Here is a 19,865-nt window from a genome sequence, read left to right as displayed (position 1 = left end):
GGGCAGCCACTTGGTGGCCAACACAGTGCCCACCGCAGCTGAGAAGTGTCCCGGCAGCAGCTGGGCCAGCAGGCAGGGTGGAGGCTGGGGCATGCCAAGAGCTTGGTTTGTTGCAGCCGCAGGCAAGCAGACAGTGGGACGGAGAGGAAGAGGCCAGTGGTAGCTGCGCTCCCACTCCCATTGGCCCCCTGAGCTCACCGCCTCCTCCACTTAAAAAAAATAATACCTCTCCAAAAAAAAAGTCCAAGTGCTTATTTTCAAGCCCAAAAGAAAATAAGACCAGGTCTTATTTTCAGGGAAACATGGTAACTCCAAGGTATTTAACCTTTTTCTCCATCTTAAAACCTGATTCCCTTGACTCCCTCAACTTTTCATAATCTTGAGAAGCCATATTCTTAACAAATATTTTTGTTTTCTGTTTATTTATTTTGAAGCCCATTAAATGGCTCCAAAACAATTAAGCTTTTTTATCAAGTATTCTATGTATGTTTTGGGATTTTGCAAAAATATTACTACCGTATTTTATGGAGTATAAGAAGCACCTTTCCCCCCCCAAAAGAGGGTGAAAATTTGGGTGTGTCTTATACATCAAATGTAGCCCCGCCCAGCCTCTCAAACGGAGGTTTCAGAGGCTGAAAAAAAAGTCTCTCAAATGGAGGTTTCAGAGGCTGAAAAAAAAAGCCTCTCAAACGGAGGTTTCAGAGGCTGAAAAAGCAAGACGCAGAGCTCACAAACAACGAACCTGTTGCTAAAATTCACCTCTAGGAACAGCTGATTGGGGGTATTCCGGGAGGCCGATCCACCCGCCGATCAGCTTTTTTCTCCTTTTCCTCCTCAAAAACTAAGGTGCGTCTTATACTCCGGTGCATTTTATAGTCCGAAAAATACGGTAAGGGTTGTGGCCCATTGGCTGCCAGCAGAACTAGCAGTAGAGTCAGAGTCAGATGAGAAGGAGGGAGAGGGGGAGCCTGGGCCAGCTTCAGAGCCTTTGGAAGCTCTGATGAGAAAGCAGAATGAGAGGCAGATGCAGAGCCTGGTCCTTCTGTCTGCCCCCAGATGGAGAGGCAGCTGTCTTCGGGGCCTGAGTTGAGCTGAGTGAAGGGGAGGAACAGATGAGGTCCATCCCAGATAGACGTATGCATAGAGAGGAGAGCAACGGAAGGCAATAAGTCGGCTCTCAGGAACAAGAAGTTGTAGATGCTAGCCAGTCCCTCTCTAGCTGAGAAATAAATAGTAGGGATTTGGGAGTGGCCTGTTGTCGCAGACAACCATTAGTTTTCCAGTGTACATCAATCAAGTCAGATTCCTTGCCAAAACCAGGTTTGTCGGAACTAATTGCTCTGTATTTGAGTTGCCAACTGAGTCTCCCTGCTGGGAAATAATACAGAGGTGAAATGTAAAATTTGTTACTACCAGTTCTGTGGGAAATGTGACTAGGTGGGCGAGGCCAACTTTTTTTTTTAACTTTTCAAAGCATTTTTTCTAATGCTTTGAAAAGCCTCTGCCAATCAGGCAACTCAGCTGGGATCATCAGAGAGGCTTTTTAAAAAATACCTCTCTGACGATCCCAGCTGAGTTGCCTGATCAGCAGAGAGGTATTTTTTTTAAAAAGCCTCTCTGACGATCCCAGCTGAGTTGCCTGATCGGCAGAGAAGTATTTTTTAAAAAATACCTCTCTGCCGATCAGGCAACTTAGCTGGGATCGTCAGAGACTTTTCAAAGCATTTTTTAACCACCTCTTCGGCCAAGAGGTTGCAGGAAAAAATGCTTTGAAAAGCCTCTGATTAGCCCAGCTGAGCCGCGCGATCATCAGAGGCTTTTTTTTTACTTTTAAAAGTATTTTTTCGTCGGAAGAGGTTGTAGAAAAAAATGCTTTTAAAAGTAAAAAAAAAAAGTCTCTGATGATTGTGCGGCTCAGCTGTGCATGGGGGGGGAGGGGCAGGGATTTTTGCCATCACTACCGGATCGGCCGAACCGGGAGCATTTCATCCCTGAAATAATAGGTAGTGAATTTGCCCCACCTGGGGTGAACAGTGACTATTTCTGCTTGGCTTAATCATTGAAGGACTTTTTATCTTGACTTCTCATGTGAACAGAGACTGTTCATGCCTTTTTCAGAAGGGGAAAAGACTCTTATTGTGACTAATTATTTTTGGTTTTGTCTATCCAATGTGAATAAAGACAGTTTCTGCCCTGTGTTTAAAAAAGGGTGTTTTTTTTACTCATGAGTAAATGGTTTCTCATTGTTTGCTAAGGCTGGGCCAGAACAGTAAGTCATCAGTGAAAACTCTTGATTTATAAACTTCTTTTCTGATTTTTATGCCCATTATGCACTTATCCTCTCAGACACCATTATTCAAAACTTCCAACACTTACATAAATAACAGTGGAGATAGAGGACATCCTTGTCTCATATTCTTTTGAATATCATATGATGTAGTTAAATCTCCATTAATGATAACATTTGCTTGCTATGATGGTTATATTGCCTTAACCCCTTGCATAAATTTCTCTCCAAAATCCATGTCTTCCAAAACTTTAAACATAAAGTCCCAATTTAAGTTATCAAAAGCTTTCTCTGCAACCAAAAATTACGAATTTGTAACTATTCAATAACATTCAAAACAGTACTTATTCATTGTCTCTCAATTGTCTTTCTGGCAAAAAGTCAGATTGGCCTTTGTGACTGTAAGACTAGAAATTTCATCAATCCTTCTGCTAGTATTGCAGTAAAACGTTTACAATTCTTGTTTTAATATTGAAATTGGTGTATAATTTTTTATCCTCAGAACATCTTGACTCTCCTTTGGTATTAACACAATATTAACTTCTTTCCAAGTTTGAGGCATCTTTACATCCTGTAGTATACAATTCATTATACCCTTTAGTGGCTGTAGGAGTTGCTCCTCAAAATATTTATTATACTGGCTTGTGAGGTCATCTGGACCTGGAGTTTTATCTATTTTCATTTTTTAATAGCTTCTGATATTTCAAAGGTAGTTACTGGAATCACACTGTTTCTTCTTGATCTCTCTCTACATTTTGCTATCATCAACCATAGCATCCCACTGGCCTGCCTGAAGGGATTGGTGCTGGGAGGTACAAGTTGCAAGGTTCTCCCCCGTGTAGTTGGGTTCAGTTGATGTGGACATGACAGGTGAAATTGAATCTGAAGCCCTTGGTGGATTGGGTTCCTCAGAACTCTACTGTATACTCTTTTCCCTTTGGTTTAACATCTACATGAAGGCACTGGGTGAGGTCCTCTGATGATTAACAGTCAGATATCATCAATATGTGGATAAAATTATTTTACATGACCCCAGATTGATCAGGCACTATGGTCTGAAGGCTGTGGGGGACTGGATGGGGAGAAAAAAGTTTAGGCTCAATCCTGATAAAACTAATTTGCTAAGAGTTTGGGGACAATCTGAAGCTGCAAATGTTTCATTTTTACAAGCCCTCACTTAACAATCTTTCAGAATTATGATGGTGCTGAATGAAGGAACTTACAATCCATGCCAAAAATTGTAGTTATTGTAGCACCCTACAGTCACATGATTGTGATCTGGGTCCTTGGTAATACATTCACACTTACAACTGATTGCCAAGTGCCCCATGATTATGTCATCACCATTTGCAATCTTTCCTGCTGGCTCCCCCAACTTCAATGCCAGTAGGGAAGGTTGCAAGCTTCCACCACCTGCCAAGAGGACTCCCTCTCATTTCTGAGACTAGCTGAAAAAGGTCCATCCCAAAAACCAAGTAGGATTTTTAGCCATGGAGGATTTTCAGCCCCACAGTAGAGAAACTGGTAGTAAGATAAGGAATGCAGAGTACCTCACAAGGAGAGGCCCTGGGAGATATGCACAAGTCTAGTGCTGGTGGCATGCGAATGTCTCCCTACTCAGGGAATGAAAATTCTGCTTGGATTTAATAGGGATTTTTAACTCTAGAACAGTGAGACACTTGTGCATAGCCTGTGCCAGGCTTTCCTTACCTGGGACTCTTTCCATTTAATGACTCACAATATTGCTTAATGACTGCAATTGGGACTCCAAGATTACTGTTGTTGAATAAAATGGTGTCATGATGTCTTGCTTAAACTCAACAATAAAGATTCCAGTCCCAATTGTGGTAGTAAATAAAGAACCACCTGTAGTCCTTACCCCTTTGGGAATTTCTAGGACTCACAGCTCCTGCTTAAGGATCTGGTGGCAGGTGCAAACCTTAGGAGAAATCCAACTTGTATGCCAATTACCTGGTATGCTGCCCCACTCACTCACACACACATGTAACTGTGGTTTAGTGAGTTTATTAATGTTCCCCAGCAATTCCCCTTTGCCAAGACTCACAATTGTCCCAAATAAGTCCAGCCACAAGCAGGCCAAGATTAATCCACAAAGCAATGGGTCAATAGTAGTGGTGGTATTCAGCCAGTTCTATCTGGTTTGGGCAAACTGATAGGGGCGGCTGCGGGTGGCTCCGCCCACATACATGTAATCACGTCCCATTTATCCATGTTTTTGATGCTCTGCGCATGCGCGCTCACATTTGCGAATCAGTAACGAAGGTAAGTGAATACCACCCCTGGTCAATAGTCCATAAAACAAGTGAAAGTTGCTCAAACAAATAGCTCCACCAAACAAACTTAAATCCACCAGGCAAAACTTAAACACACACATGAAAGCTCACTTGGCAAGAAAAGTTCAGAGTGTCCAAGGCACAATTCCAAACATGGTAAAACAGGAAGCACATGATCAAACAAACAGCCAGCAAACCAACATGTTGTTCCCAGCAACGTCTCTCTCTGCCTGCTGTTATAAATAGCCAGCTTTCTAGTACAGCCCATCAAGGCAGGCAGGGCCTTTTCCTCCCAAGTAGTCTGGCTGACCTCCATTGCTCCTGCCTTTTCTCTGCATTGTGTGCTCTCAGATCAGATACAGAAGGCAGTTCCTCCTCCTGTTCACTGGCCATCTGCTCCTGCAAAACTTTCCCAGCTGAAGCCTCCTCCAATTCTCTTTCGGCTGGCTGTTCAGAGCCATTAATCAATTTAGTTCCTGACGTGCCAGGAATAATCTCATCCTCCCTTGAGCTGAGGAAGAATCTGGGTAGTCATCCAAAGGAGACATCACACCTGGATTGGGAAGTTCTTCAGAAAATTGCTCATACTTGGTTACCTTGCATGAGGACTGCTACAATCCAAGGTGCTAGTTATTACCTGTAAATATCTTAATCACAGTCATGGTCTGGTCATTTTCTCTGCCATCTGTCCAGCTGATATCATTGGGCAGATTTGAACATAGAACATCAAACATAGAATCATAAGGCTGGAAGAGACCTCAGAGGTCTTCTAGATCAACCCCTTGCTCAAGGCAGGAGACCTTATACTATACTGGAAATGATTGTCCAGTCTCTTTTGAAAATCTCCAGGAAAAGCCATTCCAGGAACAACTCCAGGAAAAGCTATTCCAGAAAATTTATCCTTTTAGGTTGGATTTGTTTAATAAGCTTCCACCCATTACTTCTTATCCTGCCCTCTGGTGCTTTGGAGAATAAGTCAATCCCCTCTTTTCTGCGATATGCCTTCAAGTACTGGGAGGCAGTTATTATGTCCCTCCAATTTGCTTTGATAGCCTAGTCATAGCTACCTCCCTCAACTGTTCATTGTACAATTTAACCTCCAGACCCATTATCATCTTTGTTACTCTTCTCTGCATACTTTCTGGGGTCTCAGCAACTTTTTTGTATCTGTCAGGTATGCTTCCTTCAAAGTCCAAGAAAGAATGACCCCAACTCCCTTGTTTTAAAGGGAAAGGTACATTTACTGGAAAATGAAATGATCGCAACCAAGGAAAAGCAGAATCTGAGGCAAAAGCACAAAAATTACAAATAGAAAGCATCCCCTCCCACTGTCCAACGTAAATCATCCAATCCAAAGGTCTCCCAGGGGTCAGGTGGAAGCACACATCTGACGGTGTCATCAATCAGGAATGCCGTGGCCATTGACCCAATAGCAGCTTCAAAGATGCAGCACTATATCTTAGGAATCACTTTCATTTCTCTCTCCAGTACACTTATAACTCAATGCTAGCTCTCCCCTCCCCCCCCGTTACCATGGCAGCCAAAGCAGCAAAAGGCAGAGGCTGACATTCGGCCCCCCTCCAGAAGAGAGGAAACCCTTATTCCTGAAAGAGAGGAGAAAGGAGGTAACAACACAATATAATCTACATATATAGAAATTAGAGTTTATCAGGATATTTGGTGTGAAACAACTGTACTTTCTTTGGCGCCCGGACATCACATTTGTTCACCCATTCAGCTTTAGACAATGGGAAATGTTTCCAGGCCACCAGATATTGCACTTTACCGTGATGCTTCCTGGAATCCAAGATCTTCTTAACCTCAAAATGTTGTGCCCCTTCAATCAGTATGGGAACAGGAGGAGGCTCTTGGTCCAGACGTAAAAGGGATGAATGTTCCGGTTTCAGCAAGCTGACATGAAACACGGGGTGAATTCGTCGCAAATTTTTTGGCAATTCCAATTCAACCGTGACTGGATTAATGACTCGAGTAATTGGGAAACGGCCCAACTTGGGTCCAAGCTTCTTTGATTTTTGGGGGTTTGTAAATATTTGGTAGAAAGGTAAATCATGTCCCCCACTTTATAAGCATGTGCCAGACACCTCTTTTTGTCGGCTTGGGCTTTATGTGCTCGATGTGCTTCATCTAGAGCTTTTCGGGTTACCACCCAAGTCCCTCGTAACTGTTCGATCCAATCAATCAAAGAAGGGTTCTGTGGGTTATCTTGAGGTAGCTCTGGGATTGGCACAAACTCTTGGCCAGAAGCCACCTTGAATGGAGTGAACCCTGTGCTGCTATGTATGGAGTTATTATACGCCACCTCCGCAAATGGCAATAAGTCCACCCAGTTATCTTGCTGATAATTTATGGAACATCTCAGATACTGTTCTAACACGGAATTGGTTCTCTCAGCCCCATTTGTCTGGGGTGGGTGGGTGGAGCTTAACCCCTGGGCGGAGCCTATCAACATCAGAAACTCCTTCCAAAAGTTGGAGGTAAATTGTATACCCCTGTCCGAGATTATACGTTTCGAAGCACCATGTATACATGTGTATACATGTTGAATAAACATTTTTGCAAGGGTTTTAGCTGACAGGATCTTAGGACATGGGATGAAATGCACTTGTTTGGAAAACAAATCAGTTACTGCCCATATGACTGTGCACCCCCCACTATCTGGCAGGTCTACAATAAAATCCATGGATATCTCTTTCCAAGGGGCATTTGGCCTTGCCACACTCTGAAGTAGATCAGGTGGCTTCCCCGGAGGTCTCTTAGCTGAGGCACACACTGGGCAGGTAGCTACATATGCCTCTATGTCCTTTTTGAGTGCGGGCCACCAGAATTGTCTTTTAACGAGATGTAGAGTTTTGACAAATCCAAAGTGTCCTGCCACCTTGGCATCATGAACGTGTTGCAACACTGTTACTCTCAAACTGGCAGGAACATACAATTTGGCTCCAACCCAAGCTAGTCCATCACAAAGTGTACATTCATTCGACTGGGTTTGAAACCACTCGTCAGTTTTCAGAGCTTCTTGTAGTTTCTGAAACAAATCACCCGAGAGGGCTGGATCGCTCCTCGCCTGCACTGTGGTAGTCACTTGGGTCGAAGGGATGATCGGGCGAACCACTTCCTTCTTGGTACTGTTGTATTGAGGCAATCTGGAAAGTGCATCTGCTATGAAGTTCTTTCCACCAGGAAAGTAGCATAGCGTGAAATCAAAATGGTTGAAGTGCTGAGCCCAGCGAACTTGCTTTGGTGACAGCTTACGCAGTGTTTTCAATGCCTCCAGGTTTTTATGGTCAGTCCAAACTTCAAAAGGATGCTTAGCTCCTTCAAGAAATTGTCTCCACATTAACAGTGCCCAGCGTACTGCAAAAGCTTCCTTCTCCCATATGGCCCATCTCCTTTCAGTCTCCGACAATTTCCGGGATGTATAGGCACAGGGCTGTAATTTCCCTTCTGCATTTTTTTGCAGAAGTACTGCTCCTACTGCTACGTCGCTTGTGTCAGCCTGTACTACAAAAGGCTCTTCCATGTCCAGATGTTTGAGGACTGGTTCAGCAGCAAACAACCGTTTTAGTTTTTTGAATGCTGCCTGACAGTCCATAGTCCACTCAAGGGCCCGGAAGGGCTTTGGTTTTAGTTCACCTTTTGTTTTCAGGAGATTTGTTATTGGTAGCATGATTTTTGCGAATGAGGGGATGAACTGTCTATAGAAGTTAGCAAATCCCAGGAAACTCTGTAGTTGTTTGCAGGTGCGTGGCGCACAGCCCAGACTTTTCCAGTATCCATCTCTATTCCCTCATGAGATATGCGATATCCAATATAGTCAATTTTGCTTTGGTGGAATTCGCACTTGGAGAGCTTGGCATACAGTTCAGCAGCCCTGAGTTTTTTCAGGACAGTCTGCACCAATTTCACATGGTCGTCCATGTTCTCAGAGTAGATAAGAATGTCATCCAAATAGACGAGCACCCCCTTATACAGGTGCTCATGCAGCATTTCATTGATCAATTGCATGAACACAGCAGGGGATCCTTGTAGTCCAAAAGGAAGCACTCAAAACTGGAAACATCCCAGTGGGCAGTTAAATGATGTTTTCCATTCATCCCCTTCCTTAATTCGCACTCTGTAGTATGCCTCTCGTAAGTCAAGTTTGGTGAAGATCTTCCCCTTTCCTAGGTGGGCTAGCATGTCCTTCATGAGCGGCAGGGGGTAAACATTTTCCATGCAAATGTGTTCAGGTTTCTATAAACTACCCGACGAAAGGAGCCATCTTTGCTTTCCTGGAACAGTACCAGCGGCGCCACCCTTGGTCTGGCTGGTTGGATAAAACCCCGTTCTAGGTTTTTGTCAATGAACTTTCGTAACTCCCCCAACTCTCGAGGGGTCATGGGGTAGATCTTTGGCTTAGGGAGCTTTACCCCAGGGTGTATTTCAATAGTACAGTCCGTAGCTCGGGGGGGGGGGCAGCACATCTGAGGCCCTTTCACTAAAATCTTCTCGGAGATCCCAATACTCATTTGGAATCTTCTCCTCCCCTTCAATGTGGCCTATTGCCACCTCCGCCCCTTCATGTTTTACTCCGTCCTCAAGGGGGGGTTCTTCCCTCTCTAGTCTCAGGTTTCTGGTGCGAATGCGCAAAACCCCCATCTTCTAGTTAACACGTGGTTTCCATCGATGGAGCCAGGGTAGTCCAAGTATGAGGGGTCGTTCCATGCCAGGGGCCACAATAAAACTGAGAGTCTCTACATGATCCCTCAATTGCATTTCAATGGGTTCAGTCACAAAACTGGCTGGGCCCCCTCCTGCTATCGATCCGTCCAACTGGCAGAACGCAATGAGCCTTTTTAACGTTTTTAGCCTTAGGCCCATTTTCTCCACCACTTTTGGGCTGATTATGCACCTGGTGTACCCAGAGTCTAATAGGGCTAGCATCTGCGCGTGTGCCCCTGTGGATGGCACCCTTATTTCTATGGGAACGAGCATGGGGCCCTCAGTGTGACTCACCAGATCATCGGAGTCAGAGTCGGAGTCCGTCTCGCTGTCGTCCGCAGTGGTCAGAGTTCCCAATTCACCCTGGTTTCGGGGAGCGAACTCAATGACTTCCCCTTTCAGGGTGGTTTCCCGGGCTTTTGCGGGCACTTTGTCAGCCTTCTTTGGCCCTGAGCTGGTAGATTTTGGCACTGGCTTGGAGAAGCACTCAGCGGCCCAGTGACCTTCCTTGCCACACTTGAAGCATGTGAAGGGCTTCGACTTGGGTTTGAACTCCGCTCTCTCCTCAGCCGTCTTTGGCGCTCCTTTGCGGTAGTAGTAGGATGACGGATCCCCTGTACGGCCCCCTTGGAGTCGGCTTCGGGCCAGATCAATCTCCACGTCCTCAGCTACTACGTACCAACCAGCAAATCTTCAGGGACCCCCCGTACTCTACAATCTTGTAAACGTCTTCATTCAGTCCATCCTTAAAGCTCTCCAGTAGGGCCTCTTCTGACCACCCTGTCATAAAAGGTGCCAGCTCGCGAAACTCTTGGGTGTATTCTGCCACCGATCTCCGGCCCTGCTGGATACCCTTCATTCGGAATCTCGCCTTCTGCTCAGCTAGGTGTCTTCAAACCACCTCCTAAGAGCCCCCATGAATAGGTTGTAGTTTCTCAGCAAGGGGGGGTTGTTATTGTGGAGGACCACCATCCATTCAGCTGCTACTCCCTCTAGGGCATTCGTGATGCATCTCACTCGTGCTGCATCTGACAAGTCCCCCCCCCCAGTCCTGCATGTGGTTCCACACTTGGGTCAGGAAAAGCCCCAAAGTCTTCGGATTCCCTCCATACTTTTCAGTTGGGGGGGGATTTTTGGTTTTTTGCGTCTCCGGGGTGGGGCCTGCAAGGCTGGGGGTCCCTGGGCTGCTGCATCCCTCGCTTGGGTACCCAAAGCCTGAGATGTTCCTTCCCCAGCTTTCTCTTCCTCTCCCCCACAAACAGTCTCCTCTGGATCCACTCTGGGGTAGTCTCCTCCCTTCCCCACAAGGAATACATAAGACTCATGGTTTTTTTGGCTTTCTTTGGCATCGCAGAGGAGTTGCATAGCTTGAGCAATCATGAGGCTCTCCTTTTGCTCTTGCAACCACACGGCCTCTCCCTTACGGGGTCTGGAGCTGGTTACTCCTTGGGGGGTCCTCGCCAGGTCCAGCAACCTCCCTACTCCCCGCGACCATCTGGCTTCCTCTGGCTCCTCTCTCAGCTGTAATTTTTCCATCCACTCTGTGGCTTCTCCCCCTGGTTGGAATGAAGTCATCGTAGAGCCAGCAGCTCCCATCTGATCTAAATCACTTTCTTGATCAGAGTTCCTGTGGTTTTCAGCCCCCTCAGTAGCTGTCCGGGATGGCTGAGAATGAGATTCTGCTTAATGTCAGGTATGCTTCCTTCAAAGTCCAAGAAAGAATGACCCCAACTCCATTGTTTTAAAGAGAAAAGTACTTTTACTGGAAAATGAAATGATCGCAGTCAAGAAAAAGCAGAATCTGAGGCAAAAGCATGAAAATTACAGATAGAAAGCATCCCCTCCCACTGTCCAACGTAAATCATCCAATCCAAAGGTCTCCCAGGGATCAGGTGGAAGCACACGTCTGGCAGTGTCATCAATCAGGAATGCCGTGGCCGTTGACCCAATAGCAGCTTCAAAGATGCAGCACTATATCTTAGGAATCACTTTCGTTTCTCTCTCCAGTACCCTTATAACTCAATGCTAGCTCCCCCCTCCCCCCGTTACCATGGCAGCCAAAGCAGCAAAAGGCGGAGGCTGACAGTATCAGGATGACTAGAACTTTTTGCAGTAATCAAAGTCTGATTTCACTAATGCATTATAAAGTGGCATTATCACTTCTCGTGGTCTTGATGTTATACCTCTGTTAATTCAGCCTAGGACTGCATTGGATTTTTGGCAGCCTGTTTCTGCACATGCGCAGATCATCAGTGATGATGTCGGGGTGGGTGGGCGGAGCCTCCCACCACCATTACTACTGGTTTGCAAGAACCAGACCGAACCGGGAACAACCCATCATTGGCCTGCTCATATTTAAATGATGGTCCACTAGGACACCTAGATCTTTCTCACATGTCCAAGAATACTATAGTATGTCCATATCACTGGTCCAGTAATTTAATCACTTGATCAAAGAAGGCAATAAGGTTTGTGTGGCATGAACTGCTTTTAACCAACCTATTCTGGCTTCTAGTAGTTACTTTGTTCATTTCTACTGCTCACAAATCCTGCGCCTAATTGTTTTTTCCAAGATTTTCTCAGGTATTGGTCTCAAGATGAATAGCCTATAGTTTCTTGGATCCATATCCCCCCCTCCTTTTTATAGATTGGTATCACATCAGCTCTTTTCCAGTTTTGAGGTAAGCCTGCAGAATGGGATCTTGTTTGTAAATTCCTGGATAGACAGGGAGGAGCTGTGCCAAGAATGCAGACTGTGTCCTTCAACTGGAGCTGATTGTGGAGAAACCTCTGAGGTTCTTCCATGTGGAGATTGAAGTCAAAGACATTAATGACAATGCTCCCAGGTAACAGATTCTGAGTATGGCTGAATTTCTTTTTACATCTGGTAGAATGTGAATTCTACATCTAGTCAAAAAGGTAAATGAAAGTTTCTTCTGTATCAAAGTAAATATATTTTCTGAAGTATAGGAAGTAATAATTGTGTTACATTTAAAGCCCTCTAAAGCACTATATCCAATGTTGGGCAATATAGTTTATGATAAATTCAAAGAAGTGCTAATAAGAGCAGTAAGGATTACGGGTGTGGAAAGAAAAGAGAAATTGAAAAATGGATTCAACCTTGAGATAAGAAGACGTGATTGACAGCATCCTTAAAGAAGCTGAAGGAATATCATACAGAAGAAACCTTGTTTTCTTGGTCCCAAGGGTGAAGAAATAGAACAGTGGACAATTACTATGTTACATGCACGGACAAACATTCGGATGGTTTCTATACCTGGGCTACTTTATCTGAGCAAACAAAAACTACAATAAAGGTTTGTATTAAAAAACCCGATAGATCCTCTTGATTCAGGATTAACTAGTGGTGATTGAGTTCATGAATTTTTTTCCCCCTGGCTAATGAAGTTAATAAATTGGCTGCTGTTTTCTCCCGAGCTATGAAAAGTAAAGGTACAAATTCAGTGAGTAACTCCTTGCTCTCCCAGCAACCTCTGATGATCTGCAAATGCAACCAGTGACTCATACCATACATTATGAAGTACCATACATTATGAAGAAAATCTGATCATTAAATCATTGCTTCCTCCCGGATCGCTTATTTCTTGTGCTACCACAAACTGAATCAAATTTATTATGCCACTGATGGATTTTGAAATCCCTCTGTTATATATTTGACCAACCCATCTTTTAGATGAAAGTTCTTTCTCATGATGAAAAACATTAGTTCCCTGTTGTTTAAAAAAAAAAAGATTTTAAATTGCTCAGTTTAGAAAACATGTATTGATAACATTAATGAGCATAGAAAAAAATATTTTCATAGGCTTAGGTAAAAAAGGAGGAAAAGAACTTTTATGTACTTGAGATAAACTAGTTTCAATAGTTTAAATAAATAAATGTATAAGAAAAATGTATAAGAAAATTAAGAATAATAAAATAAAAAATTTTGAAGAAACAAAAAAAACTAATACTATAGAATAGTTTGGAAAAAATAGTCAGTACAGTATTTCCCTCCTTATTTGCAAGTCAAGTTGAAATATATCTCCTTTAAAAAATAATTGAAACTGCTACTTCTTTATTCCTATGATTGTGAGACAAATACTTTTTTCTGTAATTAGTGATATCTGAAACCCTAACTTCTTCATTTAAGTATCTAAGAATAAAGGGGGAAAAAATCAATAGAAAATGTATTTAAACACCTTGCATTTTGTTACCAAATAAGTTTTGTTAAATTTCTCAACCATTTCTGGTGGCAGATGTGGAAGAACAATTTAAATCATCCTGCTAGGTAAGATAAATGAAAGATATGATCTTGTAGAACTTAAATATGTCGTCCAAATAGATTTCTGTACTGAATGGATAGAAAGGCCTACATCATAAGTAGTTTCAATTTCCAACCTGTATGCTAGCTGTACTGAAAACACATACATACAGTATACATTTACATTTCTCAATAAAGATAATTGTAGACTGTAGTTTTTAAAGAGATAAGCAACTCTGTGCAACTTCCGTTCTGTGTTAATTTTTCTGCCATCTTCAGTTGTGAGATAGGAAGAAAAATCATGTTTCTATAGTTCTTCAACTCAAACAAGATGTTTCACTGTGGATGAGTGGGATGATTTTTCTTTTCCTTTTTTCTTAATATCATTGTTTATTACTATAAGCTGCTAATTTAAACAAGATAAAGGCAATAACTGACCCCAAAAAATATATTTTTGTGGTTAGGATCCCACAGAAATGTCACAAACCTGGTTCAGCCAGATAAGAAATTTCATTGCAGGTAATAATTAAGCCATATGAAACAGCTGACTGCCTATAATGTAAGTTGGTCTTCTATCTGCAGTGATTCAGATGCTTAGCTTCCCCCTTCTCATGAATTAACAAATTCTTTGTGTAGCTGTTTGTGGCCTTAAAACTGATTGTTGAATGTTAACATAATTACCAACACTGACTCTTGGCATACTTTTCACATGTAGTATACTACCACACAGTTGTTTAAATGCCAGGTATCTTCCTCCCAAAAAGGAAATGAAAGTTTATTCTGCATCAAAATAAATATATTTTCTAAATTATAGGAAGTAATAATTGCATTACATTTAAAGCCCTCTCAAGCACTATATTCAATGTTGGGCAATATAGTTTATGATAAATTCAAAAGAGTGCTAATAACGGCAGTAAGGATTATGGGTGTGGAAAGAAAAGAGAAATTGAAAAATGTGTTCAACCTTGAGATAAGAAGACTTGATTGAGGGTGCATTTAATAGCATCCTTAAAGAAGCTGAAGGAATATCATACAGAAGAAACCTTGTTTTCTTGGTCCCAGGAGGGAGAAAATAGTGCAATGGGTTCTGACTTCATGAATTTCCCCCCCCCCCAGCCTAATGAGGTTAATAGATTTGCTACTATTTTCTTCTGAACTATGAAAAGGAAAGGTACAAATTCCTTATTGTGGTTAGATGTTCAACATCTCTGTATGTGTGTGTGTATAAAGAAAAACAAAAACAAAAACCCAATGAATTTTTTTTTATGTGAGGTTATTTAATGACAGACTCATTAAGTCACTTGAAATGAAATAAAAAAGACTAAATGTTTGAATTCCAGTATCTTTTCCTTCTCAAAAGAGTTAGTACAGAAGAGTACATGTTAAACATCTGAAAATAAGTTGTGGAAAAAAGTGATAAAAAATCTATGAAAGTAAAAAAGCGATACAAAATAAGTATCATTGGGTACGGTTTGTCAGCCAGCTATAAATTTGCTACTGTTTTCTTCTGAGCTATGAAAAGTTAAGGTACAAACTCCTTTATGATGCTTAGATGTTCAGTGTGTCTGTAGGTGTGTGTGTATAAAAGAAAAAAAATGAAATTTTTTTATGTGAGATGATTTAGCGACAGACTCATTAAGTCACTTGAAATTAAATAAAAGATTAAATGTTTGAATTTCAGTATCTTTTCCTTGTAAAAAGATTTAGTACGAAATTAAATAGGGGTCATAAGAAATACATGGGTTAGATTAATTGCAACATGTTATCTATTTCTGGAATAAACCAGTTAAGACATCACATGAGTTTTGAGAACTTGACCTGCTTGTCATTTGCCTAAAAAGTTCAGGAGTTGCATATCCGGCCAAATTCAGAAATAAAACTAGAAAAGTACTTCTGCTTTCATAGCATCGGAATATTATTATGAGTTTCATTGCAATTAATGTTCCAATGTTTGTGATTTGGCCAAAAGTCTAATTCAAATGGGTTGTGACTACTTCAACTTCCCTCCATCTATTTGGTGCTCACCTATTGGGAGCAATGGGAAAGATGGCCAGAGAACCAGACAAATATCCATTCCATTATAATACATTTCCATGGAAGCACCAAGAATCAATATAAGATCTAAATTAATATAATAGTTAAAGACCAAAAGAAGGAAAACTACACATTAGAGATACATGAACGCTTCAGCAAGCCCTTGAAGCCTTAAGGAAAGAATATCACAGAGGCTTAATGAAGAATGGAAGTCTGTTTCTCATTCTGAATTTTGATCACAAGAGGTCGCTGTTTCCTAAGGAAACTCTCTAAATGAAACTGAAAATACAGAGCCCCTCCCTCAAAGGGACAGACATTCCTGCCAGCCAGATCCACAAGGAAAATCTCGAACAACAGAGAAAGCTCAACAAGCCAAGATTCAACCTATGAACGCATTGCCAGTATGGCTGGGGTAGGTGGTCTCTGCTCCTGACACCTTTGAGACAAGATATTTAGAGAAAAAGAGAAGAGCTTGTTGGTGTTGTGCCAGTGTCTGCAATGCTTACCTGGCCGAAGGGGCTGCTGCAGCTGCTTCTGCTCCACACCGCCTGGAAAATGGGGAGCGGCCAGCTCCATTATTCTGTGTTGGAGGAATCCCAGCACGGCACCTTTGTGGGCCGCATCGCCCAGGATCTGGGGTTGGAGGTGAGCGAGCTGGTGCCTCGGATGTTCCGGATGCTGTCCAAAGGAGAGAAGGACTATTTTGAGGTAAACCTGCAGAATGGGATCTTGTTTGTAAATTCCCGGATAGACAGGGAGGAGCTGTGTGCCAAGAATGCAGACTGTGTCCTTCATCTGGAGGTGATTGTGGAGAAACCTCTGAGGTTCTTCCATGTGGAGGTTGAAGTCAAAGACATTAATGACAATGCTCCCATCTTCTCAGCCAGGGAACAGATGCTGAGCATGGCTGAACTGATAAAAACTGGTACCCGATTCCCTTTAGAAGGTGCCTCTGATGCAGATATTGGTACTAACACTCTGTTAACATACAAGCTCAGCCCAAGCAACCATTTTATTCTTGATTCAGAAAATGATGAAGATGAGAGTAAATCTGTAGTACTTCTATTGAAGGTTCCACTTGACAGAGAGGAGAGCCCTGTGCATCATTTAGTACTGACAGCCACTGATGGGGGTGAACCAAAACTCACAGGAACTGTTCAGCTAGTCATCAAGGTGCTGGATGTCAATGACAACCCTCCTGTGTTTAACCAATCTGCTTATAAGGTAAAGTTGCTAGAAAATACAGCTAGTGAGTCATTAGTTATTGCTCTGAATGCTGCAGACTTAGATGAAGGGATTAATAGGGAAATCTCTTATTTTTTTAGTAATAAAGCACCTCCACATGTCACAAAGATATTTAGTATAAATTCTGATATTGGGGAAATCAGAATGATTGGAAAATTGGATTACGAAGAAAGTAAGTTCTATGAACTTCCAATCATAGCAGAAGACAAAGGCAGTCCTCAATTATCAGGACACTGTAAAGTTCTCATTGAGGTTTTGGACATGAATGACAACGTTCCAGAACTATCTGTGAATTCTCTCTCTGTGCCATTGCCAGAGAACTCCCCTCCAGGGACTGTGGTAGCCATAATCAGTGCTTCTGACAAGGATTCTGGAATCAATGGGCAGATAAACTGTTTCCTCTGGCCCACTGGTGTACCCTTCAAACTTGAATCTACATTCAAGAATTACTACTCCCTGATCGTTGGTGCAGTTCTAGATCGAGAGCAGATGGCTGAGTACAGGATGGTTGTGACAGTTGAAGATCAGGGCGTTCCACCACTGTCTTCTAGTCTCACCATTTTAGTGCCTATTAGTGACATAAATGACAATGCTCCGGCTTTCACACAGCCCTCCTACACAGTCTTTGTAAAGGAGAACAATCCCCCTGGTGCTCACATTTTCACAATGTCTGCTGGGGACCTAGATATAGCTGAGAATGCCCTGATCACCTATTGGATAGATGAGAAGCTCTGGCCATTGTCAAGCTATATCTCTGTACATTCAGAGAGTGGAAAACTTTATGCTTTGCAGTCTTTGGACTATGAGGAGTTGAAACTGCTGGAGTTCCATGTGAGAGCCAAGGATGCTGGAATGCCCTCCTTGTGTGGCAATGCGACTGTTCAAGTCTTTGTGATGGATGAGAATGACAATGCACCTGCTCTATCAAGGTCATCAGAAGAGAATCTGATTCTTCTAGTGGTCCCCATGATGCCTGGGCATATTGTAGGCAAGGTCCATGCCTTGGATGCAGATTCTGGATACAATGCATGGCTAAAGTATGAATTGGTTGAAGAAAGCAATAGTCCATGGTCTGTGGGGCAGTATAGTGGTGAGGTGAGCACCAAATATTCTCTAGAAGAATCAGAAGGAAGCAAAATCCACAGTGTTTTGGTTCTTGTGAAGGACCATGGAAAACCTCAACTGTCAGCTACAGCCACCTTGAGTGTGTCACTTGTGACAAATGGTCAGACAATGAAAACGGATATTAATCTTCAAAGGTCAGGTGAAAACTTTGTGCCCCTTGTGGACTCAATCAACGTCTATCTGATCATTGCCATCTGCTCTGTTTCCAGCCTCTTCTTGTTGGCTACTCTCATCTACATGGCCCTGCGATGCCACTGCAAGGAAAAGGAACCCATGGTGTATGGCCCTGGCATGGCCACCCTGGTGTGTGCCAGCGAAGTGGGCAGCTGGTCCTATTCCAATCGCCACAGCCACATCCTGGCAGGTGTGAGTGCAGAGGCTGGTATCAAGAGCGATCTCATGATTTTCAGTCCCAATATTCCTGTCTTTGCAGATAATGGGGAACTTATCAATGGGGTGGATGTGCCCCCAGATTCTGCTAAAAAGGTGAGTCCGGTTCTTAGAGTTCTTGTCATCCCCTTAGCATCCCATTTCCATGTTTATAATTTACAATTAGTCTTGGGACAATATGAACCGCCCTGAGTCTTCGGAGAGGGGCGGCATACAAATTGAATGAATGAATGAATGAATGAATGAATGAATAAATAAATAAATAAATAAATAAATATTGTTTTTCAATTTTTAGGTTTAGACACTGGTGGAAAATATATTGAATTACAAATCATGAATCCTTTTTTTTGTAGATAAAATATTTCTCTAATTTGAGAAGCTATAGAAAGGTTCAAAAAAGTTTGACAGTAACTTATATGTGAACAATAATGAATGATTTTTCTATGGTTGATGGTTTTGTTAGTTAATGAATCAGTTATCAATGTAATGCCTCTTTTTGTGACAATGTTTATGGCTAGCATAAATTGCAAATGTTAAAAATTTATTAATCTACTAGATTACACAGAACATTATTTGTAAGTTTGGGAAGTTTATATCTTGTTAATATATTGTTGGTAACTTTAAAAATAGAAAGTCTAATATTGTACAGGAGTTAACAATTGGATAAAAGTAATATGTTTGAAATACAGAAATTATAACTGATAACTGGATAGTCATATTCATAAAATGATAAAATATTACTTTGTACTAGAGCTCTCTAATCCAAACTGGAATGGCCTTGTCAGTTTAACAACCATTAGGTGGATTCTTTTATCCTGTTTCTATTGCAACACCTGCAGTGTCACACTTTGTGAGGTTGCAAGGAATCAAATGATCTTCCTACACCAAAGTCCTTCCCAATCCTTACATTCTATAATTCAAATCTTTGAGAAGTGTCAATTTAGCATGTGTTTGGGGAGTGGGAAAGAATTATATCATATGAAAACCCAGGTCTTTATTTTATGTATCTGAATGAATAATCTGAGAGAATTGAAATATGAGGGGATTGGAAGAGGGAAATCCTTGCAACCTTCAGCAAAATAAACTTAGGGGTTCTATAGTTTGCAAACCTACATAGCTGAAAATGATGGAGCACAAGGAACTCCTGTTGTGTCCTGAGAAGCTCATAGAGCAATTAAGCAGTAAATGCTAAAGATCTGCTTTGATTTTTCAAGAACATGTCTTTATTTGTTTATCAGACAATTTTCTCAGTATAGCTGTGCTTTGCCAGTCCTTTAATTCTGTGAGGTATTTTTATCTTCACAATCTATTTTATAAGCATGGGATGTCTTGGTGGTCCCTCATCTATGTACTCACAGTTCAACTTTCTTGAGTTTAGCCAAGGTCAGCTGGGTGTTGCATCAACTTGTAGGAATGATATGAACAACTTACATACTGATTTTACAAAGTATACTGTAACTTTCTGTAACAAGGTTTTTAATAAAACAGAGAAATAAGACTGTTGCCT

General features: G+C 42.1%; 1 protein-coding gene across 1 annotated transcript in view; it reads left to right on the top strand.

Moving 5' to 3' along the window:
• The first annotated feature begins 9,426 nt into the window (after positions 1-9,426).
• Positions 9,427-19,865, top strand: part of LOC117662297 (uncharacterized) — a 270,416-nt gene continuing 259,977 nt past the window's right edge. The window contains exon 1 of the mRNA XM_087890722.1: positions 9,427-18,543. Coding sequence (XP_087746848.1) covers positions 16,097-18,543 — 2,447 coding nt within the window. The 5' untranslated portion in view covers positions 9,427-16,096. The remainder of the gene's footprint in view (positions 18,544-19,865) is intronic.

This window comes from Pantherophis guttatus, chromosome 3 (genome assembly GCF_059756535.1).
Source record: "Pantherophis guttatus breed Tessera chromosome 3, ASM5975653v1, whole genome shotgun sequence".
Taxonomy (NCBI): Eukaryota; Metazoa; Chordata; class Lepidosauria; order Squamata; family Colubridae; genus Pantherophis; species Pantherophis guttatus.
The sequence above is the reverse complement of the archived record's forward strand: the minus strand, read 5'-3'. Positions and strand labels throughout refer to the sequence as shown.